This window comes from Chenopodium album, chromosome 6, assembly GCF_948465745.1.
Source record: "Chenopodium album chromosome 6, dcCheAlbu1.1, whole genome shotgun sequence".
Taxonomy (NCBI): domain Eukaryota; kingdom Viridiplantae; phylum Streptophyta; class Magnoliopsida; order Caryophyllales; family Amaranthaceae; genus Chenopodium; species Chenopodium album.
This window is the reverse complement of record NC_137839.1, coordinates 4,477,341-4,504,405: the sequence shown is the minus strand read 5'-3', so window position 1 is coordinate 4,504,405 and position 27,065 is coordinate 4,477,341. Positions and strand designations below refer to the sequence as shown.

General features: G+C 34.6%; 3 protein-coding genes, 1 non-coding gene and 1 pseudogene across 4 annotated transcripts; 2 read left to right on the top strand and 3 right to left on the bottom strand.

Annotated features, from left to right (window-relative positions):
• Positions 1-6,009: 6,009 nt before the first annotated feature.
• LOC145636549 (pentatricopeptide repeat-containing protein At4g32430, mitochondrial pseudogene) lies at positions 6,010-8,457 on the top strand (annotated as a pseudogene).
• A 147-nt stretch (positions 8,458-8,604) lies between these two features.
• TRNAS-AGA (transfer RNA serine (anticodon AGA)) lies at positions 8,605-8,686 on the bottom strand. Its single transcript has one exon. It is a non-coding gene; the product is annotated as a tRNA-Ser (tRNA).
• A 1,195-nt stretch (positions 8,687-9,881) lies between these two features.
• LOC145634357 (uncharacterized) lies at positions 9,882-11,892 on the bottom strand. Its single transcript, XM_081685776.1, has 5 exons — positions 11,793-11,892; positions 11,534-11,654; positions 11,308-11,411; positions 10,252-10,383; positions 9,882-10,157 (listed from the first exon to the last, which is right to left on the bottom strand). Exons 1-5 carry the CDS (start codon positions 11,793-11,795, stop codon positions 10,131-10,133), a joined length of 387 nt encoding a protein of 128 aa, XP_081541902.1. The 5' UTR covers positions 11,796-11,892; the 3' UTR covers positions 9,882-10,130.
• Positions 11,893-12,039: 147 nt separating this feature from the next.
• On the top strand, positions 12,040-16,421 carry LOC145634356 (ribosome biogenesis regulatory protein homolog). Its single transcript, XM_081685775.1, has 8 exons — positions 12,040-12,209; positions 12,610-12,760; positions 13,556-13,607; positions 13,717-13,845; positions 13,999-14,116; positions 15,612-15,795; positions 15,902-16,015; positions 16,103-16,421. Exons 1-8 carry the CDS (start codon positions 12,112-12,114, stop codon positions 16,283-16,285), a joined length of 1,029 nt encoding a protein of 342 aa, XP_081541901.1. The 5' UTR covers positions 12,040-12,111; the 3' UTR covers positions 16,286-16,421.
• A 1,770-nt stretch (positions 16,422-18,191) lies between these two features.
• Positions 18,192-20,563, bottom strand: LOC145635642 (uncharacterized protein At2g34160-like). Its single transcript, XM_081686962.1, has 5 exons — positions 20,277-20,563; positions 20,141-20,189; positions 19,021-19,083; positions 18,874-18,938; positions 18,192-18,552 (listed from the first exon to the last, which is right to left on the bottom strand). The coding sequence occupies exons 1-5, from the start codon at positions 20,400-20,402 to the stop codon at positions 18,457-18,459; spliced, it is 399 nt and encodes a 132-aa protein (XP_081543088.1). The 5' UTR covers positions 20,403-20,563; the 3' UTR covers positions 18,192-18,456.
• Between the last annotated feature and the right edge of the window lie 6,502 nt (positions 20,564-27,065).

The following is a 27,065-nucleotide window of genomic DNA, read 5'->3' as shown; positions in this document are numbered from 1 at the left end:
ACCCGACCCAAAAGAAATTTGACAGAGCATAAAACATGTTTATGGATAAGCGTTCAAATCTCATTCACCACCCACTATTAAGTGGAATATTAAACGCTGAGTATGAGGAGTACCTAAGCTACATCCACACTTTAAGTCCAACGGGCTCTCATGTGAAGGGATGTGATGAAATATAAAGCATATTTCTGAGCTTTAACCATTAACTTAAGTTTTTGGATTAGTTAATCCTCTGTCAAAAAGGAAAGCGAAAAAATAGAGTAAATTAAGGGTCTGTTCTCTTCCGTTGAAATTCAGTTCAGTTTAGTTTAGTTTAGTTCAGTTCAGTTCAGTTCAGTTCAGTTCAGTTCAGTTCAGTTCAGCTCTTAATTTACGTCTAATGATATTGCTAATGATATAAAGCCAAATTTCATTCTTTTAAGCTCTTATTACAACGACGACGACAACAACAACAACAACAACAACAACAACAACAACAACAACAACAACAACAACAACAACAACAACAACAACAACAACAACAACAACAACAACAACAACAACAACAACAACAACAACAACAACAACAACAACAACAACAACAACAACAACAACAACAACAACAACAACAACAACAACAACAACAACAACAACAACAACAACAACAACAACAACAACAACAACAACAACAACAACAACAACAACAACAACAACAACAACAACAACAACAACAACAACAACAACAACAACAACAACAACAACAACAACAACAACAACAACAACAACAACAACAACAACAACAACAACAACAACAACAACAACAACAACAACAACAACAACAACAACAACAACAACAACAACAACAACAACAACAACAACAACAACAACAACAACAACAACAACAACAACAACAACAACAACAACAACAACAACAACAACAACAACAACAACAACAACAACAACAACAACAACAACAACAACAACAACAACAACAACAACAACAACAACAACAACAACAACAACAACAACAACAACAACAACAACAACAAACAACAACAACAACAACAACAACAACAACAACAACAACAACAACAACAACAACAACAACAACAACAACAACAACAACAACAACAACAACAACAACAACAACAACAACAACAACAACAACAACAATAACAATAACAATAATAATAATAATAATAATAATAATAATAACAATAATAACAACAATAATAATAATAATAATCAATAAGTAATAAATAATAATAATAATAATCATCAATAAATAATAATAACAATAATAATAATAATAATAATAATAATAATAATAATAATAATAATCAATAAGTAATAAATAATAATAATAATAATAATAATCAATAAATAATAATAATAATAATAATAATAATAATAATAATTGAAATAATAATACTAATAATAATAATCAATAAATAATAATAATAATAATAATAATAACAATAATAATAATACTAATACTAATAATAATAATCAATAAATAATAATAATAATAATAATAATAATAATAATAATAATATTAATATTAATAATATGTACATTTGTATATACACATATGTATAGTAATAAATAATCAAAGATCACTAATCCGTAGTTAAAAATCACTAATTAATCAGTTCAGTTCAGTTCAGTTCAGCTCAGCTCAGTTCAGTTCAGTTCAGTTCAGTTCAGCTGAGTTCAGTCAATCGGAACAGGCCCTAAGACACCTTAATTAAAAAGAGTGAAATAGGCAAGTGAAATGGGGTGAGGGTAGTAGTTGTCATATTGTATTATTTTATCTCACATTGACTAGCATGCTTTTTAACATGCTTGACAAACGTGATAAAGTACTCTGTATTAATTAAAAAAGAGCATAAAGTATATTTTTAAGAATTAATAAATTTCATTGTCTATCAATAGCTAAGCTAAATTTTTGAAGAAGGTGTTATGAATGGATGGGAATATCCTCTTTTTAGTATTAATTTAAAACGATTTGATACATGATCAGTCCTCAAAGCTCCACGTATGTAATCTGGAAGAAGTTAAATTTGCATTATTAGTAGAAAAAAGTGCAAGCAAATTATTTGAGTTATCGGATTATTGATAAACTTTCTCATATTAGTGCCAGCTAATAACTAGAAATAATAAATTAAAAAGTGAGTAATATAGAACAAAATATGCAATAATCATTTAAATAATAAAGATAATTAAACCACGACCACTTTGCATGGACTCCTATTTTATTAACTGTAGCATGGAAGTCATTATTATGGTGGCTGGACAAATGTCAAATGGCACTACTTCAGGAACTAACCCAATTTTTTTGGGTGTATTTGTAGTGGCTGAGTTGCAAATTTCAATAGTACAATAGATATGATGTTTCTTGAATTTAATTAAATTGGTAATGATTCAACATTCCACAATTGCATTCATTTAAACGAATTCATTAGTTGCATTTGTGTATGTATATATGATCTCTTGATTCTTTCTCTAAGGTTCCTTGAAATGCCATCTGGCACTATAGGTGAACTAGTACCGGGCCAAAACGGATAATGACTCGATAAATTATGCTCTGTATTGGACCGGTGAAGGACATAGGGATATAGGTCGTGGCGGACCCGTAGTGGGCATCCAAATGATTCGTTCAGATATATTCGGCCATTACATGCATACATATCATCGTGTTAAAAATGCTTATTTGGTTAAAGTCTAGATCGATTCTCTTTGTCTAATTTTGGATGTTTAGATGTTGAAATAAAGAATAATAAAGAAGACTAAAACTATTTGTATCAAAATTTTTTATCATGTAACAATTAGTCATATGCATATAATTCTCAAGTAAGTTGACGAATACAAATGTACAAACCAACATCAATCAATATATTTAGTATAAAGTTCAAATTTTGTAATAGTTTATGTTTATACTTTTCCAAAATAGTTATGAAAAATTGTGGGAAAATTGAATAACAAAAATCTAATGATAACATTATTTACAAGAAATTTATACTATTATGCGAGTTGGTTCTTTATAAACAATATGAATATTCGTTACTATGCAAAAATACTTTAGCATCATAATTGAACTGAGTACATTCAATCTAATCCACCAATTATAAAGTTACCTAATATTATTCCTAGGATGATCCTGGCCTTATAGTTTGTATGCCACGCACTTTCACTAAATCTAATGACTTTAAGTGATTATAGTGATTATTGTGAGGTTGAGGTGATGGAGTAGTGGCATCACTCCCACCTTGCATCTCTGATGAGCCCCCTTCTACTTACCAAAAATAAAAAAAAATAGTGATTCTTTACAAAGTTACAAGAAAACGACAAACAACATGTTTTAGATTCAATAATAAGACTTTCTACTAATACAACCCTAAGGGGCCTATTTCATTTGTCCATGTCTAAACCCTAAGGGGTCTTTTTCTCCTCCCTCGCTCTCACATTTAATATGCTCAAGAAGTCTTAGATCATGTTTATTTCATTTGTGTATAATTATGTGTAACACTGATTGAAATCAAGGACTTTAAAGATTCTAAGTGTATACTCAATAATATATGTACTAATTATATATTCAATTCAAGCATGTAAAAATTGAGATTATTTTTTAACAAAAAATACTTGCAATCTTGTAGAACGGAGGGAGTCTCACACTCTCACATGATAATAGAGATGAGAGTGATTTCACAAGAGAATTCACCCAATTACAATAACATCTTAAAATTAAAGTGCAGCACTTAAGTTCCTAACTTCTTATCCTAACCATAAAAAAGGGGTTCCAAAAGCTTTAATTATATATAATGGAGCTTAATAATCATGATCAAAAGTTTTTCCTATTAATTATAGATCTCATAATTTGGGGAAACTTTTAAATGAGATACTATTTTTGTTTGTTTACTTAGACGACAATTCCATTGGATAATTAGATTCTGTAAAGTGGATCTCATATTATTAGCTATTTATAAATCATAATGCATGTTTAGCTCAAATCATAAAATAATTAATCGTGTCAAATCAACCTAAAGCTAGCTAGGAACTAATATAAGTACATTGATATTGATTTTTAGGCTTAAGATAAGATATAATATCATAAAAATAATGCATGCCATGATAAGTTACCAAAGTTCATGTAAATAAATAGTGGCTAAACTACATTAAAATTTTGATTAACTAAGAGTATGTGTTTTAAGATCGTGGCGCCCAGCTGGTTAATTGGATAAACGATATATATGAGTTATATGTCCTATAGTTATCCCCTTAATTAACCATTATTAATTACAATAATTTCTTTTTTTTTTTTTTTTTTTTTTTTGATAGGTAATTACAATAATTTCATAAGCTCTTAAAAGATATGATGTTGATGTACATGCAACTTATTTCTATTTGGTACATGGATTTGAGGGTGCATGATTTTGACGTTAGAATGTTATCAATCCTAGAAAAATAAAGGTCTTAAATTAATTTTCTTAATGAGACTAGCCAATATTAATGTAAATATAATAACAAGTACATAAATTTATACCTGTACGGCTGTACATCTGTACGTGGTGAGTAACCTAATTTTGACGTGATAAAAGGATATAACCGCTCACATTCGACATGATAACGAATTTATTATCAATTTATATGTATCATTGTCTATGCTCTTCTTGACATTCAAACTAGTGCTTTTATCGAAACAAACATAAATTCTTATCCAAATACAATAGAGATGTGCAAGTATAAATTTTATACTTTTTATATAAGCCTTTTTTTTTCAGCCACTTTTCTCCCCTTTGCATCTTCAATGGTTTCTAAATGAGATATGAAGATCTTAGATTATCTTTATCTTTTTGCTTTTGAGCTTTTGTGCAGAAGCAATGATTTTTATTGTCAGTGTACTCAAGTTTTTAGTGGTTCCAATTCCACGTTTGGTTGAGTGAAAAAAAGTCACCCTTCTTACAAAAAAAACAAGTTAAAAATCAAATATAGGAAGCTACATTATTTGTCCTTAGCTAGGAATTTATGGAAGTATTTCTTGTACAAAACAAATGTATGATAAAATAACTAACAGTTAGGGTCTGCTCTCTTCACTTTTTTTTTTTTTTTAAACCAATTAATTTAGTGACGGGGCATTCCGAGAATCGAACTCGGGACCTCTTCACTTTAATTTTAATTCAGTTCAGCTTTAATTAGTTCAGTTTCTATTTTTCTTCTCTCATAAGCAATTCATTTCATTCAGCTCTATTCAGTTCAGTTCAGTAAATCAAAATAAGCTCTTAGACCTCTAAATGAATAAATCATCACTAATACAAGTATCTAGATTAGTCCTAGATATACGGCATTTTGAGACGATTGACTATATTTTTCTTTTTTAATATATAAAAAATAAAACATATGTATTTTTCGATTAGTTTTTAAATAAATTTTCATTATATTAACCTTTTTAAATTCTTAATAATATATAATTATTAATATTTATGGTGTATTGTCATATGCGTCGGTCAAAGTAATACGCCTATTATGAAACGGAGGAAGTATAAGGTCTGAAATTTCCCGAAACTTGTGCGATCATATGGACCATATGCCCCTAAGCTAGCCATGTCCACGTGAATAAGTTTAGCATTAGCAATATGGTTGTTGGCCTTGTAGCTCATTCACTAAACATGTTGCATGTTACAATTGTTGTCAATTGATCGGACCAACCTAGAAAGATATAGGTTGTGGTCCTTGTAAATCACTTTTTTTTGGTATTTCACATGAAATTTGAGCCTAGCGAAATTCATCTCAAAATCATAAACTTAATTTTCCAAACAGAGTGAAATTAGCAATTGATTCATTGATTGTGATACTTTAGTTCACTAATCTCCCCCCACAAACTTATTTTATACGTGGGAATAGCAGAATAGATATTGTGATACATATATCGACTAATATAACAAAATTAGGTAGCGAATTGTGTACCTATAGGGCTATACCCATTACCCGTATTAACCTTGTTTGCGAGTCAGATAACACTGACCGTAGAATCTAATGCTAACCCGCCAATTATTTTTCAAAACCCACCTTACATCAACCCCTCAATGGCTATTGTGCATTGGCAAATATTATTCAATCAACCATCATGCACACCATGTGTTCGACAAAAGTCCTCAACGAATTTTTCCTTCTATCAGCTACAACATGCTTACTTACATACGTCAAAACCTTGGTTACAGAGCTCTAAATGTGTTCAAGGCAGAACTGCAGAATAATGATCTTAATGGGATTGATGAAGACGCGGTTGCTATCGCCTTTAAAGCTTGTCGTGGGGATCCGAAAGCGGGCGCAATGCTTCACAGCTTTGCTGTGTCATCAGGGTTTATTCATTATCGATCAGTGTCAAATTCTTTGATGAGTTTTTACTGTAAATCAGGGCAATTTGATCGCGCTCTTTGTATATTTAGCAGCATGAATGACCCTGATACTGTCTCTTATAACACAGTTCTGTTGGGGTTTCAGAATTCAGATGATGCTTTGTGTTTTGCAGCTGATATGAATGCAAAAGGCGTTGTTTTTGACCCTGTTACCTACACTACTGCGCTGTCATTTTGTTTGGATGATAAAGGGTTTTTATTTGGATTCCAATTACACTCAAACATAGTGAAATCAGGTTTAAAATGTGAGGTTTTCATTGGCAATGCACTTATCACATTGTACTCAAGATGGGGTCGAATAATCGAAGCTGAAAGAGTGTTTCATGAGATGCCCACCAAGGATTCAGTATCTTGGAATGCGATACTATGTGGGTATAGCCAAGATGGAAGATATGGTTTGGAGACAATCTGTAAATTTTGTGCAATGTTGAGACATAATGTCAGACCAGATAATATCTCAATAACTGCTGCAATTTCTGTTTGTGGATATGATAGGCTTTTGGAGATGGGTAGGCTGCTACATGGTTTGAGTGTCAAGGCTGGATATGGAGCACATTGTGCTGTTTGTAACCTTTTAATGTCAACTTACGCAAAGTGCGAGGAAAATGAAGATGCCAAGCTAGTATTTCAAACCATGTCTGAAAGAAATGTGGTTTCTTGGACTACAATGATTTCTGTTTTTCAAGAGCATGCACTTTCCCTCTTTCATGATATGAGGATAGATGAAGTCTACCCGAATGAAGTGACCTTTATTGGATTACTACATGCCATTACACATGGAGATTTATTCAATGAAGGTCGAATGATCCATGGGTTTTGTCTAAAGACTGGTTTTGTGTCAAAATTGAATGTGTCTAACAGTCTGATCACCATGTATGCGAAGTTTGAGGCAATGGGGGATTCACAGAAGGTTTTTGAGGAACTTCAGAACCGGGATACTGTGTCTTGGAATACTTTGATATCTGGATATGACCAAAACAAGATGTACCAAGAAGCACTTGAGGTGTTCTGCTCAGCATTATCTGAGACCGTGCCAAATGAGTATACATTTGGCAGTGTTTTGAGTGCAATTGGATCTGCTGAAGCAATTTCGCTCAGGCATGGACAAGCATGCCACTCTCACTTGTTGAAACTTGGACTAAATTCTGATGCAGTTGTGTCAGCTGCTCTCCTTGATATGTATGGAAAGCGAGGCAGCCTATGTGAATCCAAGAGGATTTTCAAAGACACCGTTCAAAGAACACAATTTGCTTGGACAGCAATAATATCAGCTCATGCAAGACATGGAGACTATGATTCTGTTATGCATATATTCAATGAGATGGGAAATAAAGGTGTAAAACCCGACTCTATCACTTTCCTTTCTATGTTGACAGCATGTGGAAGGAAGGGCATGGTTGATATGGGTCGCCAGATTTGGGACTCAATGATCAAAGACAATCTGGTTGAACCATCAGCCGAGCATTATTCTTGTATGGTGGATATGTTGGGCCGTTCAGGAAGATTAAAAGAGGCAGAGGAATTGCTTCATCAAATTCCTGAAGGGCCATCATTTTCGGCCTTGCAGAGCTTGTTAGGGTCATGCAGAACTCATGGAGATATGGAGATGGGTCAGAGAATGGCCAATGCTTTGATAGAAATGGAGCCTACAGAATCGGGTTCTTATGTTCTAATGTCAAATTTGTATGCTGTAAACGGAGACTGGGAGAAGGTGGCTATACTGAGGAGGAAGATGAGAGATAGCAGAGTTAAAAAAGAAGTTGGATTTAGCTGGGTTGATGTAGGTAATACTGATGGTTCATTGAGTATGCATGGTTTCTCCTCGGATGATACATCTCATCCAAGGTCCGAGGAGATCTGCTATATGGCAGGATGGTTAGGACTCGAAATGAAAGTGTTTGAGAAAGATGAAGAGCTTCTTTGATCTCAAAGCAGCTGAAAACATAAAATTTTGCAGGATGTTAAGATAGCTTTTACACACCTATGTCTCCAAATTCTCTACACATGAGAAGTTTCATACATAAGTGCCTGAAACACGTTAGCTACCGAGCTGCTGTAACATCGAATCAACCCTTTGATATACAGAAATTCCTGTCAGAAATAGAGGAAAGAATTTGTATCAGTTACCACTCTATGACAGATTTAAAGCATAATGATATCACTCATATCAGATTATCAGGAATGAACAAGGGAAAAAATATATCAAAAAAAGCGTGAGCGGCAGGATTCGAACCTGCGCGGGCAAAGCCCACATGATTTCTAGTCATGCCCGATAACCACTCCGGCACGCTCACTTAGTTGATAGATAACAATTAATTAGCTATCATATTAATCATTTTTTATATTTTGACACACTAATATATCATTTTTAACCTTCTATGAATAACTAATCCCACATAATATCAATAATTAACTGGTTAAATGAAAAAAAAAAAGGGGTTCATTTTACTTAACTAAAATCAATAACACTACTTGTTAAGATGTACTCATATCATGCACAATCATACGTAACTCTCAAGACCAAAAACAAGTAAATTGAGCAATATTTTTAACTCCTATTGACATTTGACCATATTACAAGTTAAAAGTTATGCTCATTGTATATAGCATGATGACCCAATTATTCATATTCTGCTTTTTTTTTTTTTTTTCCTTTTATTTGATGTGTTGATGAGTTGCACAAAGAGTATATACTGGAATTACTAGAGATGATGTTGTGTGAGCCGACGTGATGAGCCACGAGGTTAACGCGAGGCAAAGTTTGCTTCTAGGCTGTTGGATTTTTCTTACTAGCTAGTGCTAGCAATCGATGACTTTTTTCCGGCTCCATTCGTTATCATTAACAATCGACGTCTCTATGCCTCCAAGCTTAGATACAATGCTACATCATAAACAATCAATGTCTTGTAATCTTGTTCTTAATTCATAGGACATTGTCTACCGTTTTATCCGATTTACACTTCTAAAAATTGACTCTTATAATGTAGTCATGCATCAATGATATGAAAAGCATATTCCATTACCAATCAGTGATTATTCAGTGGTACATAGACGATGCACAAGAAATACATCGCCACAACACATGTCGTGTAACGGTTCATTCGTTACCAAAGCTTCAGTCGAATCCAGAACGGAAAAACATTATTTTATGCAACCCCATGAGAAACAAATTGATGTTGAATACTTGAATTGCTTCCAAATTCCAATCATCTTTTTTCACCTCCATTAGTTATCATGTTATCATGCGTCTTTTGGCACAGTAAAAATACTCCCTTTTGATCTAGGACCAGTTGTTACATAACCACATCATTAACAGCAAGGCGACAACAGAAGCTTAAATTGCAAAAAAAAGTGGCAGAAGTTGGAAGTTTGGAACATTAGATTAAGAGATTCGTTGAGCTTACGCAGTCCATTAGAAAAAAATAATTAGATTAAGTAAAACTTTGATCTAGAAAACAAATTAACAAAAAAGTGATCCAACAAAACAAATAAACCAGTAAGTAAAGTCACCAAGTTTTTATAGATTACCAACTATTAATTGATTTAGCTCACATCAGAATCCAAAGTTCTAAATTCGACTCTCAAAAACAGTGATCCATTACGAAAATTACCAAAAAAGAAAGAAAAAAAATAGACTCTTCCCCTAGTGGCACAACTTCATCAGTCAAAGCCTCCAAGGAGCACTCGTTTACAATCCAAGAGGCCTATCACTCCGAACAGGCATTTAGCTACTACTTCTCAAATCAAAAGCTTCTCAATTGCGTCCTGCATTAGTATAAACACCAGAAATCAGAAACACATTCAAATTGACTTTAAGCTATCAGCATTAGTAGCAGATGGTTATCGAATGAAGACTAACCTTGAGTTGTTGGATTTGTGATTTCAATTGGCTTCCTTCGTTGGAGGTCACTGAGCAAGCAATAACTGGTCTTGTAACACCACATGCACGGCCAAGGGCTGATTTTGAGGGCACAAACACGTAGGGAACATTCTGCGAATAAGAAGCAAGTTAAAGAATTAATCAAAAGGAATATAAATCATTTTGCAAAGCTAAATTCAACATAGCAGATTCCAGATATTCAACATAGTAAAGAGCAACTGCAGCAAGTAACAAAAGGCCAGGAGAATTGCATATGCACGAAGAAATCCTGTTACAATGTAGATCTTTAAATATGATCCCGAAAACTTGCTACAGTAAGCTACACAGTTGAAAGTATACACTACATTGAAGAGATGATACCTAGATAAAGTCATTAATTACAGAAAAAGTACACAAAAACACGGAAGCTACCAAGAGCAAGACATCATTCACAGGGTAACTCCACAGATAAATTTTCAAAGTAACAGCTTTGCTTATTTCTAACAAGCTCAGGCTCCTGAAGTGCTTACATACTACATAATTAATATGTTCTGGTTTAGGTTTTCTGCTTTATAAACCCCTTCAATCGCCCACAACAATCTACAAAGTTGCATAATCGCATCAATCCAGTATTGACTATGCAAATAGAGTTATCTCCTACACTCCAACATTAAGAAATACAGGTCACTACAAACACTATATAAAAAAGAAACTAAATTCCTGTTGATGGTAAACCTTTATGCATTACATATATGTCAAGTTCTGATATAATTACAAGACCACTCAACCCAAAACACAATTATAACTAGCATTAATCGAAACAAATCCAATCAAACAACCAACCCCCACCCAATTATAGCCAACAAATTCAACATCGTAAGTGCTACTAAACAAACAGCCGCCGCAACAACATTTTTGAACCTTCCCCACATTACATAATTAAGTAAACCATATCATGCTCATTTCTCACAAACCCATTTCACATTTTCACAAAATAAACAAATAAAAACATTCAAGCATATACAAAATGATAATGTAATCATATGTTAAGTATACCTTATCCTCAGCCAACAAAGGGAGATGGAGAAGAATCTCCAAGGGCTCAGTATCAGCAGCCATGACTACAAATTCAGCAATACCTCTGTTCAAAGTTTTTGTTGCTGCAATTCCAAATATTTAACTAAATCAGAAAAACCCACAAACTGAAAACCCTATAAAAATCATGATTAATCAAAAACCTTAAAACCCAATCAATTAAAGCTTAAGAAAAAAAAAATTAAACCTTCATTAGCACCCTTCTTAAGCTGCTTGTAATTAGCAGCTTGCTGAACAAGGTCCATGATTGTAATTGTTAATTGGGCATCTGCCAAAGGGTATGCTTTTGGGTTAACAATTTCCCCTGTCTGCAAAAAATTCACAAAAACCCAGAAAAAAAACAAAAGATTAATTCTTTAATCATGAACATAATCATATAATTAACCACTAATAATCACAACCCAAAACCCTACAAAACCCAGAAATTGGAAGAGAGAGAAAGTTACCATGGTGGCTGAAGAATGACCGAAGGAAGAGGAGAGAGAGAATTGGGGGCTAGGGTTTTTCTCCAAATGCGCAAATGGGGTAAGGGTTTAAGGGAAAGAAAACATGAGTTAGAATTTATAGGAAGGTCAATTGTTTGGTGGGTTAATACGACGACGTTTTAGGTTTTATTTTTTTGACACGACGCCGTTTTATTTGCCCCTTATACCCTTCCTCTGTTTTCGTTTTTAGGGCTTGGTTTTTTTGGAGTCAAGAAAGAGTAAAGTACAAGCTCACTTCCGCCATTTTTTGAGTTTCCAAGTTTTAGAAGAGAGAGAAAATATGTCGGAGATTGAAACCCATAACGGATTTCAAATTGATTTGGGAAATCTTTTGGCATATAACCCTAATCACCATTTCCCTTCTATCCCTTCTTCAAGGTAAGATTTTTATCTATTATTTTCTGAAATTGTTTGAATATTGTTAGAAATTTGCATTTTTGTATGAACCCATATTTAAACTTCTTGACTTCTATCTATTGTGTTTGTTTATTATTCAGTTTTTATTCAATTTCTTTGAATTAAACTTGTGGGGTTTTGCTGATATTCATACCGCAATCGTGAGAAATCTGTATTATATAGTGTACGCATGTATAAATTTGTTAGTTTTTTCTTATATTGGGATTGTTTATGATTCTTTTTTGTTCAATTTGTTTGAAATAAAGTTGTGAATTTGTTGATTTTGAAAGTGTGGAAAATCAAAACTCGCCCCTTTTAAAGTTTAGAATGTATTTGTTGAAAATGTTGGGCAGATAAACTAATAGTTTGCTGTAAAATGAAGGGAGGAATTGGTGAAACAATGCCTGGAGAAGGGAACAGAGTTAGCACAAGCAATTGCAGATGCCCTTTTCACCTTGCCTGCTAATGAAGATGTGGATGGTCCCATTGTCACTTTGCCACCACCAACTACTAGACTTCCCAGGCAGAAACATGTAAATGCTCTATCTTAGTCTTGTGATTTAGGATATTTTGAGGGATTTTTAATGTTCCTGATCTTATTTGGTGTCAATTATAGGCCATAGCTTATTTGGGCATAGGTCTTATTTGGTGTCGATTTTATATCGAGTTTTTTGAATATTGATTATGGACTTATTGCTTGTGTATGAGCTTAAATAATTAGTACTGAGTGCTATAAATTGCAATTAACTTTTCTGTTTATCTTTGAACTACAAGATATCAAATTAATTTACTGGTTTTGTCAACTAGAGTTGAATGTTGTTGCTCTTGGTTTTATGAGAAGTGACCATGTTATGCCTTCAAGAGCTATACTTTGATAAAAGGTAAAAAAACTGAGGAATTTAACATGGCTGCAACCATAAGTATCAAACACCTAGCCCTTGGAAATCTGAAATCATGTGTGTAGTGATACCTGGATTTATCAAGAGATGTGTTATGTCTGTCCTTGATTTCTAAAAACTGGCTTCTCTTTTTTTTTAAAAAAAAAGGTTATGCTGCCAAAAGTATTGATTTAGTTTATTCAAAACTCTCTGAAATGAGTCTCCCTTTTTGAAAGACTTAGTTGTGTGTGGCCACTGGCAGAGAGGGTTTGTTCATTAGGCCATGAGGATGCAGCTTTTAGCATTACGAATTACATGTTGATGAACTTGGTTGTGGCATATTTTTGTTTTTAATTGATGATGGTCAACTGTTTCAGTGGGTAGTGCTCACAATAACATAACTCCTTTATTATACTCTTTGACTGAAGGATATATCATTTTCTTATACAGCTCCCAAGACCAAAGCCTCCAACAAAGTGGGAGGCGTTTGCACAGAAGAAGGGTAAACTAAGAGAGTTTCTTAATGATTAAGTTTCTTAATGATTAAGTCATTGGGATTCTTTCATGACTTAGCATCACTTAATTTACCTTGATCTGCAACAATGTTTCAGGCATAAAGAAGCGCAAGAAAGACAAAATTGCATACGATGAAAGGACTGGTGATTGGAAGCGCACTTATGGGTATGATCGTGCAAATGATGCAGATGATGTGCCCATCATTGATGCCAAGCCAAATGATGGTATATTGCAAGCCTACTGATGTTGTATTTTTTCTGAATTTACTTCTGTTTTATTCATTATAGTCTATGACAACTGATGTGAAATATGCAATTTTTTTGGATTTCTTGAAAATCTGCGTGTTTTGAGACCATTGACGTGTCTTGTAATTACAGAGCCTGGAGTGGATCCTTTTGCAAAGCGAAAAGCTGAGAAGAAGCAGCGAGTAGATAATAACCAGAAGAATCGTGTGAAGAATCTAAAAGAAGCAGCAAAGAGTGGTGCCCTGCCGAGGTACATTCCTTTGATCTTGTACTTGCTGTTTCTGTTTCCATCCTAAATTCCTAAGAAACAAGATCGGTCTGGATGTGAGTGGTGGGGGTTGTGGAAGTTACTCTGTAAACAATTGTTCAAAAGTATCCTTCTGAGGTCTACTCCCACATATGAAGATACAATTTTTGGACAGTCATATGCTATTCCTGTCATTCTGTCAAGCACCTGTTATAAGAGCATTGACCCATTAATTTAGACATTTAGTTACAACACATGCTAAAACCCGTGAACTTAATGGCTTCTTAGGAGACTGCTATAATCCTTGATTCTTTGCCAATGATGAGTAATACCAACCTATTTAATTCACTGAATAAAAGACACAGAGTCTAATTCATCTCAGTGCTACAAGTTATTTATGTTGACACTCCTTAATAATCCACCAAAAAAAAATTATGAGCTTATAAAAGAACTTTGCTTTGCTGTTATATGTGGATAGTGGACTACTTTTTCCTTTTCTTATTTGGAGAATAAGTTGGTCTATTTTTCTCAGTTCAGTCCTGTCACTCCTGTGTAGGACTGTAGGGTGGGTCTTGGAATGGTGTATGTTTACATATTGCCATCTTTCACCAGCTCTAACCATCTAATTATTAAGATGCCTCATTGAGGTCTTCGATTGAAAGTGCCCCCTCAACTACCTTTTGGGTTGCTTTTAATGTATCTTCTTGATTTAAAACATGTTTTTCATTACATTGTGTTGATTTCAATTATTGCTTTTCTGCTTGTTTAATTCCAGTCATTGCTTTGAGGTTTTCTGCTTGTTTTATTCCATTCATGAAATACATATGTTTACATTGTTATATGATATACAGCTCACTTGTCATGTTTTGTTTCTTAAAGTTTTTTTAAAAGTACAAGTTTGCTGGAATGAGTCTAAGTATTACAGTTGATCTTTTTTTTTCCCCTTCTTTTACTCCATTTTTTAAGTTGTTTTGTGTGTTTTCCATCAACTAATGTTACCTGGTAGGACTTTAAAAGGTTTAGTGGTTTAAACCCTCAACATTGGCCAACTCAGTTCCTACTCACTTTTGCAGAGCAGGTTTCATGGTCTGAGAGTATATAAAAAGTTTCTGCTTGAACTTTGTGATTGATCAGACATCTTAGTTCATGTTAAACGTCCTCTAGCTGTAATTCAAAACTCCGTATGCTTAAAAAGAATTCATGTCTATTTTTCTTGAGTCTTGAACAGATTGCAACATATGCAGACTTGGAATTCTCATTGCTGAGCTGAACTCAGTATTTACATTTTATTACATTGTTGCTTTGTAGAGAATACAATGGGTTTATTTGTTGTAGGGACTTTCTATAGTAGACGAGCCCTTCGCAATTTTTATCTTTAAGTGATATCTGTACCTTCTACACCACCTTTTCGAATTTTGGTTTTTGCTTGACACAATTTGCAAGGTGCGTCTTATCTTTACCTTTAGAAAGAAGATGCTAATAGTGAATATTTTCCCAGTCATGTTCAACTAGCTGCTACATCATTGCCCATTAGCGGAAGTCAGGCTGCTCCAAAGAAACTGACCAAGAATGAGCTCGAGGAGATTGCTGGTGCCGCAGCAACTTCCACAGCTAGTATTGGGAAATTTGACAAGAAGTTACCTGGAGAAAAGACTTTAAAAAGCAAAGGGAAACATAGGAAGGTTAGTGTCTTCGTAGTTCTCTTCGTTAATACTCTCTTAAATTCCTTAAATTGATGTCCTCATTATGTCATTGGCTTATTGCCCTTTAACTTTGCTGTTCTTTCAGTTTCTACCTGTCGCGCAAGGAAAGGGTATGGGCTCACAGGAAAGAGAACAAACTGATAAGATTTTGAACAAGCTTATGTCAAAGCATTCTCACGACTCACTTAATGTTAACAAGGTATGTTAAGAATTCGCAATCGATGCTAAGTAGGATACGTCATTTAACTAAGAATTAGTATTGACTTGGTTTTTGATTCATGTACAGGCTGTTAGAAACATTAATTTGCAGAATGAGAAGAAGCAGCAGAAGAATAAACGAGACAAGGGATCATCCTCAAGCAAGTTGGACGCAAAGAAAAAATCTTTCAAGAAATCACCGTACAAAGGAGCATCAAAGAAGGGATCATCATTCTCATCCAAATCAAAATCAAAGTCAAAATCATCTTAGAGCTGATTGATCTTTTCTAGCCACAAAGTTATCTCATTAGGTTCCTACTCTGAGTGTAATTTCATACATATTTTGTAGTATGAGACATCAAAATTTTGGCAACTTCGGGAAATTATTACTTGAGTTTGTTTGTTAATTCTCGCTGTCTCCTGTGCTTTCTCCATAAAAGCTTTTGATACTGGCAAATTGGAAATAGCGACATTCTGCAGCACAATATGGATTCTTCTAATTGTAAGGAGCCAATACTTGCAAATTTTGGAAATCATCTTGCCTATAAGATAGGTAATGCACTAATGCTCTATTAAAGTATCACTGTTAAAGATTTGTAACATCGCTTGCAATTCTTGGACCAAACACAAATAATTCATCCAAATTCAGTTTCGGGACTCTATAAACCCATTAGTAGGCTTGTTATGGTTCCAAACCAACTTGTATGACATGGAAAAAATATCCGAAATTGGTTCAAAAGTGTGGTTATAGCTGACAATAATGAACAATTTTCAATTATTCTAAACCCGAAAAAGAAAGAGGACAAGATGTTTCCATGAACTTCCCAAAACCCTATGAGACCATTTGGGTGTTTAAAACCATATATAACTAGTCAATCACATAAAAACTCGTGGTTTTCAAATAAAAATAAAGAGGCGTATTATTAAGTGAATTGAGCCGTACATTTTCTGGTTGCCTTTTCAAATATACTTTAAACCCCTATGAAAATTATCTATGCATTGACATCCATCCAAAAGTCTTATAGATATTAAGTGTTCTTTGAACCTTGAAACCATATGCTTTGGAAGATGGAACTCAACCTCTCATTCTAACGTAGAGGGATTAAATCGACCAATTCGATCCAATTTACAATCATCTTTGTCTTCGACATTTTTGAATCCGGCTTTAAGCTACACTTTACATAATCAATTTATATTTATTGTATGTCGAACCTAAATTAAATTCAGAGTGGATTGTGCTCTTCATACCAAGCATCAATTAGAGGGGAAGAAAAACCAGATAGCAAATAATACGTTGTCCTGCAAAGTGAAAATGGATTCCTATGGTTTTTAATGCCATGTACAAGGCCCAAATTGAACTAAAAATTGGATATGCAAAATAAGGAATTTGTGAAGGATGTAGCTATAATGCCATGAGATGATGAGCAGCTACAGAAAAGGCAGGCTATTTGTCACAGGTCGTCTCCCTGCTGGAGTTTCAGGAATAAAGATTGCCAACGGATAATCACGCGTTTATTCAGCTTGTCATTAAGTACTAATGTAACTCTAATATTGAGGTTGTTTGAGTATCTGATGGGAGTATTAAAACTTGATCAACACCGGATTTGCTGTACATTTCTGCTAATCTACAATCTGCAAGGAGCAATTCTGACTTTCGAAAATCCTCTCTGGCTTTTGAGATAGCAAAAGAGTGTTGGTTTTGATTCAGAACTAGTCTCGTTGTATACACTTTAGGATAAGGGTTTTATGGCACTCTTCACTCTTTTATTGTGAACCAAGACGACTAATTGCACATGTATGCCGATTTGTATGAATCTACAACATTCTATTAAAAATTTTGAAATAGGACAGGAATTTGAACAATATGTTGAAACATTTTGATGAAGTGTTTGATATAATGATATGTTACTGAAGTGTGCAGAAACTACAACGGTCTATACATTAATACATGCAACAATGGCAGCTGGGGTGAGCCATTCAGCTATTGTTTGATGGTAAAGCATATCAATATTCAGTATCTAATGACCTTAATGTATGATTCGAAGCTGTAGCAGTTCGGTTGTCTTGTCTGTCTTTCTGTTTGATGATAGCAAAAAGATTTTAGTAATCAGAAACACAGATCAACAAGCTCCATCCATATCACTATAATAAGATGCCAGGCAACAACATTTGAAATATAGAAGCACAAATTATGTCCCACAATCTCATTGACCCAAAAAAAAAGATTACATCCAGGCAACTGAATTTAGAGTATTCTGACATGACCAACTGATTTCAGGATCACAACTTTTCTAAGAACCTACACTAATGGGGGAAAATACTTGACAACATGCTCATTTGAAAAATAAATTCCTAGACATATATAATGAAAGAACACAACTACTTAAAATATCTTGGTTACTACCAAAACAAATCCCTATCAAAACAAGAAAAACCTCTGCTTCAACTCTGCTCTTCAACAGCAGCAACCTCAGCTTCCTCAGCAGCAGCTGCCATGATTTCGTCGAAGTCCGCTGACTTCTCCAGTAAAATCTCTATCTGAAAAATAGAGACCCACAATCATCAGAAAATCAGAGTACAAGCTACGATTAGGCCTTTTTCTTTTCGTCTCAATAAAATGAGTTTCAAGAATTATAAGTTCATATAATGGCTATCATATTCAGTTTTAAGCGAAAAATAAATAATAACAGGAGCCAATTATGTTTAGATAAGTTAAAAATTAGAAGGGGGCACTAAGCAGACGAAAGGAGTTAGGTGAAACAGGCCCTTTAGTTCACAAAAAAATCGAGTTCATGCACAACAATGCATATTAAAGTAAAATAGTTCATAGAAAAGAGAGCTAGCAAAAACCAGGCATACCTTTGCCTTCTGGACTGGCCGACCTCTTGAATCATCCTTTATATCAACAGTAGATGTCATGATCTCTGCAAAATTAAACCAATCTAGATTATCATGAGCTCAAATATGTGTATTATACATCAGCTCTCAATAAAAGAAAGTTCTTACTCTTCTCAACAGCCAGCCCACCATTTTTGAGAATTTCTGCAACACTTACAACTGTAGCAATAGCTGCAATTTATTCACAAAAAAAAAAAGGAAATATAAGTCAAAGCAACAAACAACAAGAAGGAAACATGAAAATCAGTTATAAAAATTCAATCGAAACAGTTTTGTAAGACTAGCACCCTAGAATAGAGAACTTGGTGGCGAATTATAAGGCAAGCTCACTAGCCTGAACTATATAACCATCATACACCTAGAAAAAGCTACACAATGAGTCAGTCAATGACTGCATGAACTAACAAAGAGGAGAACAGGATCTTTCTACATGAAAGGCTTTGCTCCACCCCACCCCCACCATCCACCAAGGCACCAACCCTATCAAATCAGCCAAGTGCCTTCAAAAACATTCTAGTAAATTTTTACTGACAACGATTCCAACAAAAGACTGAAAATTTAATTCATTCGAATCTCCATGCCAATAGAATTTGCAATTTCTGAAAGAGATTTGGTACAATAAACACAAAAATAGCACTTGACTCGGGACAGGCTACAGGACATAGATCAATAACAACATAGTATAACACTTCCGCATGAATGAAGAGACGTGAAGAAGAGGAGCATCATACATATTTGCAAAGAACCCAATCTAATTTAGACGAATTCATACCAAAAATTTTATCTGAAATATATTACAATTAATGATAATTACACTTCACATTGAAATTATATCCACAACCAAACATCATTCAGTGCACCTTGTAGATTGGGGGACAAGGAGAGGAAATTCCAAAACTCAAGCTCCCATCACTTGAATTTTAAACACTTAATTAAAAACTTTCAAGGACTGACAAAAAAATTTGGCACCAAAACTAAAGTCGGTATCTTGAGCTAATTTCTTTCATTATCACACAACAGAACACAATTTACAGATGAATTAAGCCCTAATTATATCAATTTAACACAATTTTAAACCAACCCACCAAATAAATCATAAAATACAAATCACAATCAATCACAAAATGCAATGTATCAAAAATTAAAACAAACACAACATAAACATCGAGCTACATTACATTTGCCAGGAAAAAGAAAAATCAAAAATTATAGAAAGAGGGAAAATTACCCATTCCCAGAGCAGAAAGCTCAACCTCATTGTGTTGCTGCATATACCTCTGCAAAACATAATCAAAAATCAACAAAAAATACCCAAAATATAATTATTTAAATATAGAACAAATTGTGAAGGCGAAATCAATTACCTTGGCGAGATTAACGTAGAAAAAAAGGGGTTTTTTGGTATTGGAAACTTGAATTCGATTCTTCTTTCCAGAATCGACAACGCTCAAGTTGTTTACGCCCTCAGTAATTTGTTCGACGGCAGCCATTGTTTAATTTCTCCCAAACCCTAACCCTAGTTAAATCAATGAATTTGGGGAAACCCGAAAATACCAATCAAATTTTCTCAAAGTATAGCTTAACTGAAATTCGAGGAGAGAGAAAAGGAGATTAAAGATTGAAAAATTGAAGCTTTAATTTAATGGGAGCTTATATTGGGAGCTTATATAGGGAGGCTTCGTTCATTCTTAAGACCTTTTCTTTTAGTCGGGCATGGGTTACTGGATTTTTCATTCAGTACAAATCGGGTTTTTTTTTTAACACTTTTTTTTATTTTTATTTTTACAATCATTTTTTAACACTAATTAAGTAATTATCAATTATTCAAACAAGTATGGAGTATTTTTAGTACAAATAAAATTAAGATTTTTATTGGATTAGTCATCAATAAACTTACAGCTGTCAATTCGGGTAAACGGGTCGGGTTTGGGTCGGGTAATAGTGGGTCGGGTCAATTCAGATTAATTCCATAACCTATGCGGGTCGGGTTTGGGTTGGTTCATGCTTGAGTCGGGTCACGTCGGGTCATACTTTTTATCGGGTTTAGGTCGGGTTACATTCGGGTTGGGTGAATAATAGGTCGGGTTTAATTCGGGATTTCACGGGTTAAAACGGGTTAGAGTAATTCTCGAGTTCGAGTCAGGTTCGATTCAAGTCAATAATTTGCGGGTTAGAATCAGGTCTGGTCATTCTCGGGTTTGAGTCGGGTTCGGTTCAAGTCAATAATTTGCGGATTATAATCAGATCGTGTAATTTTCAAGTCGGGTCATTCTTGGGTTCAAGTCAGTTCGGTTCAAGTCAATAATTTACGAGTTATAATCAGGTTGGGTCATTCTCGGATTCAAGTCGGGTTATGTTCAAGTCAATAATTTGCAGGTTACAATCAGGTCGGGTCATTTCCAAGTCAGGTCATATTCGGGTTCAACTAAATATAAATAGATAATTATCATTTTTATCAAGCTAATTATTTCCTTTGACTATAATATATATGGCAATATACTAGAGAACTATAGTCTATAATTTAGGAAGATAATTATCTCCTTTGACCATACAACAAATATATATTATATTTAACTCTTAAATTTGAGGATGATGCTCCTTTCTTTTGCTGGACCGACTTGGTCTCCCAAGACAAAATGCTTTGATCAATAATAATAATAAGGTGGTCTAAATTGCATTTAAGGTGATTTGAAATCGGGTCAAGAACAATTTAGGTTGAATTTAGGTCGGGTCAATGACATGCTAAAGTCGTATCACCCAATTAAAAGTAATTCCTAAATCCTCTAAATAATGCAGATAGGGAAGTAGGGTCGAATCCACAGGGAAACTGGTCTTTCTATTACTAATTAATTAAAGCAGTCTAAATTATTAAGTAACCAATTTGTTATTACAAAGATGAACTAAACTACTAAGAGTAAAAGTGGGAAGGAATAAAAGTAGGAGGAAAATCAATGAAATAAAGCCTAGGGCATAGGTTCACCAATAAACAATATTCCAGGGTAAATCATAACAATCATTCATCAATGCATCAATTAATCAGATCACAAAAGGCTTTCGCAACGTATTACAATCACAGAATTAATCTACCGGTATTAAATCTCATCTCTCGAATCTCGACTTAACCATTTATAAATTAACCTGCCTATTGAAACTATACCTAAACATCAATTCTCACCTCTCGAATCTCGAATCAATATTGTCAAACTCATGCATAAAAGATCAGGCCTAATCTAGTCACAGAGCATTAAATCAATCAACAGGAAATTAATCTAGCATTGACAATCAACAACAATAAATTACCCCTTCATATCATTTATGGATCCCCACAAACCCTAGAAAGAAAACTACTCATATATAATTGAATATAAACTAAACAAAGCAATTAAAGGAAACATGATGAAAGAAATAAAGTAAAATAAATGAGATTAAAGTAGAAGAAATCGTTACCAAAGTAATCGGAATTAAGGAGTTGAATTAAGAACAAAAGTAGAGAACAATGTTGTAGAGAGAGAAATTAATCTAAAGCTAAGTAGAGAGAGAAAGTCTAAGAGAAGAAGTAGTCCTAATCAAAAGCATTAAAATCGTATTTATACCAAAAATAATTACTCCTAATTAAAACTAAGATAAATCGCCGGAATTAGCTACTGAAAACCTCGCGCCCTCAGGCGAAGGGTCGCCCAATCGGGCCCGAATTTTCTCTAACATAAGCATCTCTCGCGCCAGGCTCGAGCGCAAACTACTCTTCCTCGGATCGCCCGGCCAGGGTCACCTTCATGCGGGAGCCTACTTGGTCGGGCCCGGACACTTGGGCAAGCTATGGACTTCGATTGGGCTCCAATTCTTCGGCCCAATCCGGATTTCCTCTTCGGGTCTTGAATACTCGGTCCAAATGCCTCGGAATCTCAAATGCTAAGCCCTTAATCACCGGTTCGATGACTCTAACCGGCCCTGGCTATAAAAATTGGTCGTGCTCTTCCAATGCTCATAGTCACCCCATAATATTTCGGGAAAATGCTCCAAAAGTGCAAATCCCTACAAAAGTCAACCAAAACTACAAAAGCACTAGAAAACACCAATTATTAATAAAATTGGCCCTAACGAGCTAAAAACACTACTAATTATGACCAAGGGACAGGGGTAAAATACTATATAAAATGGACCTATCAGTCAATAACAAATCGGGTTAATTTCGAGTCGGGTTAGTAATAGATCGGGTTGAATTTTTGGCTTGGGTAACTAATAGGTATGGTTAAATTCGGGTCAGGCCAATAACAAGTCGGGTTGAATTTGGGTCAGGTCAATAACAAATCAGCTTTGTAACAGGTTGGGTTAAATTCGGGTCGTATTGAATTCAGGTCAGGTTAGTAACAAGTCGGGTTAAATTCGGGGTTTAACGGGTTAAAACGGGTTTAGGTCAATTTCGGTTAAAGTCGGGTTTGGTGCAAGTTAGTTAAATTGGCTGTTGTAAACCGGTAAATCGATGCAAATTGTAAACCGGTAAATTGGCCGTTTGAAAGCAAATTGAATGGTTCCACACACCCAATTTGACTCCCTGAGGGTATTAGGGACCACGGTAAACATTTCGGCAATTTTTAATTCGGGGCAAACAAAGTAAAAAAATTCCAAAATTGAAGGCTAATATCCACGCTTTTTAAGAAATTTTGAAGGTTTCGATGCCCGGTGTCGAAAAGTCTTGAAATTCTATGGGATACATCTCGGGGTCATATAATGCCGTTTGGAACCATATATGATCATTATCTTTTGTCATAAATGTTCGTGGTAGGATTGAATTAATAAAATCGGTGCAAGTTGTAAACCGGTAAATTGACCGTTTAAAAGCAAATTGAATGGTTCCACACACCCAATTTGACTCTCTGAGGGTATTAGGGACCACGATAAACATTTTGCCAATTTTTAATTCGGGACAAACAAAGTCAAAAAATTCCAAAATTGAACGCGAATATCCACACTTTTTGAGAAATTTTGGAGGTTTCGGGGCCCGATGTCGAAAAGTCTTGAAATTCTAGGGGATATATCTCGAGGCCATATAATGCCGTTTGGAACCATATATGATCATTATTTGTTGTCATAAATGTTCGTGGTAGGCTTGAGTTAATGAAATCGGAGCAAGTTGTAAACCGGTAAATTGGCCGTTTAAAGGAACCATCCAATTGGCCTCCTGAAGGATATTAGGGACCATGGTAAACATTTCTCCAATTTTTATTTTCGGGCGAAAAAAAAAGTAAAAAAATTTCAAAATTAAAGTCAGATCCATGCTTGTTGAGAAATTTTGGTGATTTTGAGGCCCAGTGTCCATAAGCCTTGAAATTTTAGGATTACATCTCGGGGTCATATAATGTCGTTTGGTACCATATGTGTTGCCATAAATGTTCGTGGTAAGCTTGAGTTAATGAAATCGGTGCAAGTTGTAAACTGGTAAATAGGCTGTTTAAAGGCAAATCAGACAATTCCACCCACAAAATTGAACTCCTTGAGGGTATTAGCTTAGGGACCATGGTAAACATTTTGGAAATTTGAATTTATGGGCGAAAAAAGTCAAAAAATTCAAAAATTGAAGACTAATATCCACGTTTTTTGAGAAATTTTGGAGTGTTCGAGGCCTGGTGTCTAAAAGTCTTGAAATTCTAGGGATTACATCTCGGGGTCATATAATGTCGTTTGGAACCATATGTGATCGTTATTTGTTGTCATAAATGTTCATTGTAGGCTTGAGTTAATGATATCGATGCAAGTTGTAAACCGGTAAATTGGTCGTTTAAAGGCAAAGTGGGTGGTTCCACCCACCCAATAGGACCCCCATAGGGTATTACGGACCATGTTAAACATTTCGGCGATTTTTAATTCCGGGCAAAAAAAGTCAAAAAATTCCTAAATTGAAAGCTAATATCCACGCAGTTTGAGAAATTTCGAAGGTTCCGGGGCCAGATGTTGTAAAGAAATGAGATTTTATTAGATACATCTCGGGGTCATATAATGACATTTGAAACCATAAATGACCATTATATTTTGTCATAAATGTTCGTGGTAGGCTTGAGTTAATAAAATAAGTGCAAGTTGTAAACCGGTAAATTGACCGTTTAAATGCAAATTGGATGGTTCCTTCCACCAAATTAGACTACCAGAGGGTATTAGGAACCATGGTAAACATTTCGGCAATTTTTATTTTTGAGTGAAAAAAAGTCAAAATTCCAAAATTAAAGGCTGATATCCACGCTTTTTGAGAAAATTTTGAGGTTTCAGGCCCCGGTGTCGAAAAGCTATGAGATTTTAGGAGATACATCTCGGGGTCAAATAATACTAGTTTAAACCATAAATGATCATTATATGTTGTCATAAATGCTTGTGGTAGGCTTGAGTTAATGAAATCGGTGCAAGTTGTAAACTGGTAAATTGGCCGTTTAAAGGCCAATTGAATGGTTCCACCCATCCAATTAGACTCCCAGAAGGTATTAGGGACCATGGTAAATATTTCGGCAATTTTTATTTACAGGCAAAAAAAAGTCAAAAAATTCTAAAATTGAAGGCTAATATCTACGTTTTTTGAGAAATTTTGGAGGTTTCGGGAACCAGTGTCGAAATGACTTCAGATTTTAGGGAATATATCTCAGGGTCATATAATTTCGTTTGGAAACATTTATGATCATTATTTGTTGTCATAAATGTTCGTGGTAGGCTTGAGTTAATAAAATCGGTGCAAGTTGTAAACCGGTAAATTGGCCATCTAGAGACAAATTGGTGGTTCTACCCACCCAATTGGACTACCGGACGGTATTAGAGACCGTGGTAAACATTTCGGCAATTTTTATTTCCGGGTGAAAAAAGTCAAAAAATTCCAAAATTGAAGGCTAATATCCACGCTTTTGGAGAAATTTTGGAGGTTTCGGGGCCAAGTGTCGAAAAGGCTTGAAATTTTAGGAGATACATCTCGGGGCCATATAATGTCGTTTGGAACCATATATGATCATTATATGTTGTCATAAATGTTTGTGGTAGGCTTGATTTAATGAAATCGGTGCAAGTTGTAAATCGGTAAATTGGTCATTTAAAGGCAAATTAGATGGTTCCACCCACCCAATTGGACTCCCAGAGGGTATTAGGAACCATGGTAACATTTTGGCAATTTTTATTTCCGGGCGAAAAAAAGTAAAAAAAATCCAAAATTAAAGGCTAATATCCACGCTTTTTGATAAATTTTGGAGGTTTCGGGGCCCGATGTCGAAAAGTCTTTAGATTTTAGGGGATACCTCTCGGGGTCATATAATACCGTTTGGAACCATATATGATAATTATATGTTATCATTAATGTTTGTGGTAAGCTTGAGTTAATGAAATCGGCGCAAGTTGTAAACTGGTAAATTGGTTGTTTAAAGGCAAATTGGATGGTCCCACCCATCCAATTGGACTCCCGGAGGGTATTAGAGACCATGGTAAAATTTTCGGCAATTTTTATTTTTGGACGAAAAAATTCAAAAAATTCAAATTTTGAAGGATATATCCATGCTTTTTGAGAATTTTTAGAGTCATCGAGGCTCGGTGTCGAAAAGTCTTGAAATTCTGGGGAATACATCTCGGGGTCATATATTGTTGTTTGGAACTATATATGATCATTATTTGTTGTCATAAATGTTCGTAGATGTAGGCTTGAATTTATGAAATCAGTGTAAGTTGTAAACCAGTAAATTGGTCGTTTAAAGGCAAATTGGATGATTCCACCCACCCAATTTGACTCCCGTAGGATATTTGGGACCATGGTAAACATTTCGGCAATTTTTATTATCGGGCGAAAAAACGTCAAAAAAATTCCAAAATTGAAGGCTAATATCCACGTGTTTTGAGAAATTTCGAATATTTCGGGGCCCGGTGTCGAAAAGCATTGAGATTTCAAGGGATACATCTCGGGGTCATATAATGTCGTTTGGATCCATATATAATCATTATATGCTGTCATAAATGTTCGTGGTAAGATTGAGTTAATGAAATCGGTGCAAGTTGTAAAACGGTAAATTGGTCGTTTAAAGGCAAATTGGATGGTCCACCCACCCAATTGGACTGTTGGAGGGTATATATTAGGGACCATGGTTAACATTTCAGCAATTTTTATTTCCGGGTGAAAAAAAGTCAAAAAAATTCCA

Coding starts and splice junctions, on each gene's coding strand:
- LOC145634356 (XM_081685775.1), top strand. CDS start 12,112: ATGTCGGAGATTGAAACCCATAACGGATTTCAAATTGATTTGGGAAAT. Junction 12,761..13,555: donor GACTTCCCAGGCAGAAACAT/GTAAATGCTCTA, acceptor TTTCTTATACAG/CTCCCAAGACCAAAGCCTCC. Junction 16,016..16,102: donor ACTCACTTAATGTTAACAAG/GTATGTTAAGAA, acceptor ATTCATGTACAG/GCTGTTAGAAACATTAATTT.
- LOC145634357 (XM_081685776.1), bottom strand. Junction 11,412..11,533: donor TAAGAAGGGTGCTAATGAAG/GTTTAATTTTTT, acceptor TTGGAATTGCAG/CAACAAAAACTTTGAACAGA. Junction 10,158..10,251: donor CACAAATCCAACAACTCAAG/GTTAGTCTTCAT, acceptor ATACTAATGCAG/GACGCAATTGAGAAGCTTTT.
- LOC145635642 (XM_081686962.1), bottom strand. CDS start 20,402: ATGGCTGCCGTCGAACAAATTACTGAGGGCGTAAACAACTTGAGCGTT. Junction 20,190..20,276: donor TCTACGTTAATCTCGCCAAG/GTAATTGATTTC, acceptor TATGTTTTGCAG/AGGTATATGCAGCAACACAA. Junction 18,939..19,020: donor TGGGCTGGCTGTTGAGAAGA/GTAAGAACTTTC, acceptor TTAATTTTGCAG/AGATCATGACATCTACTGTT.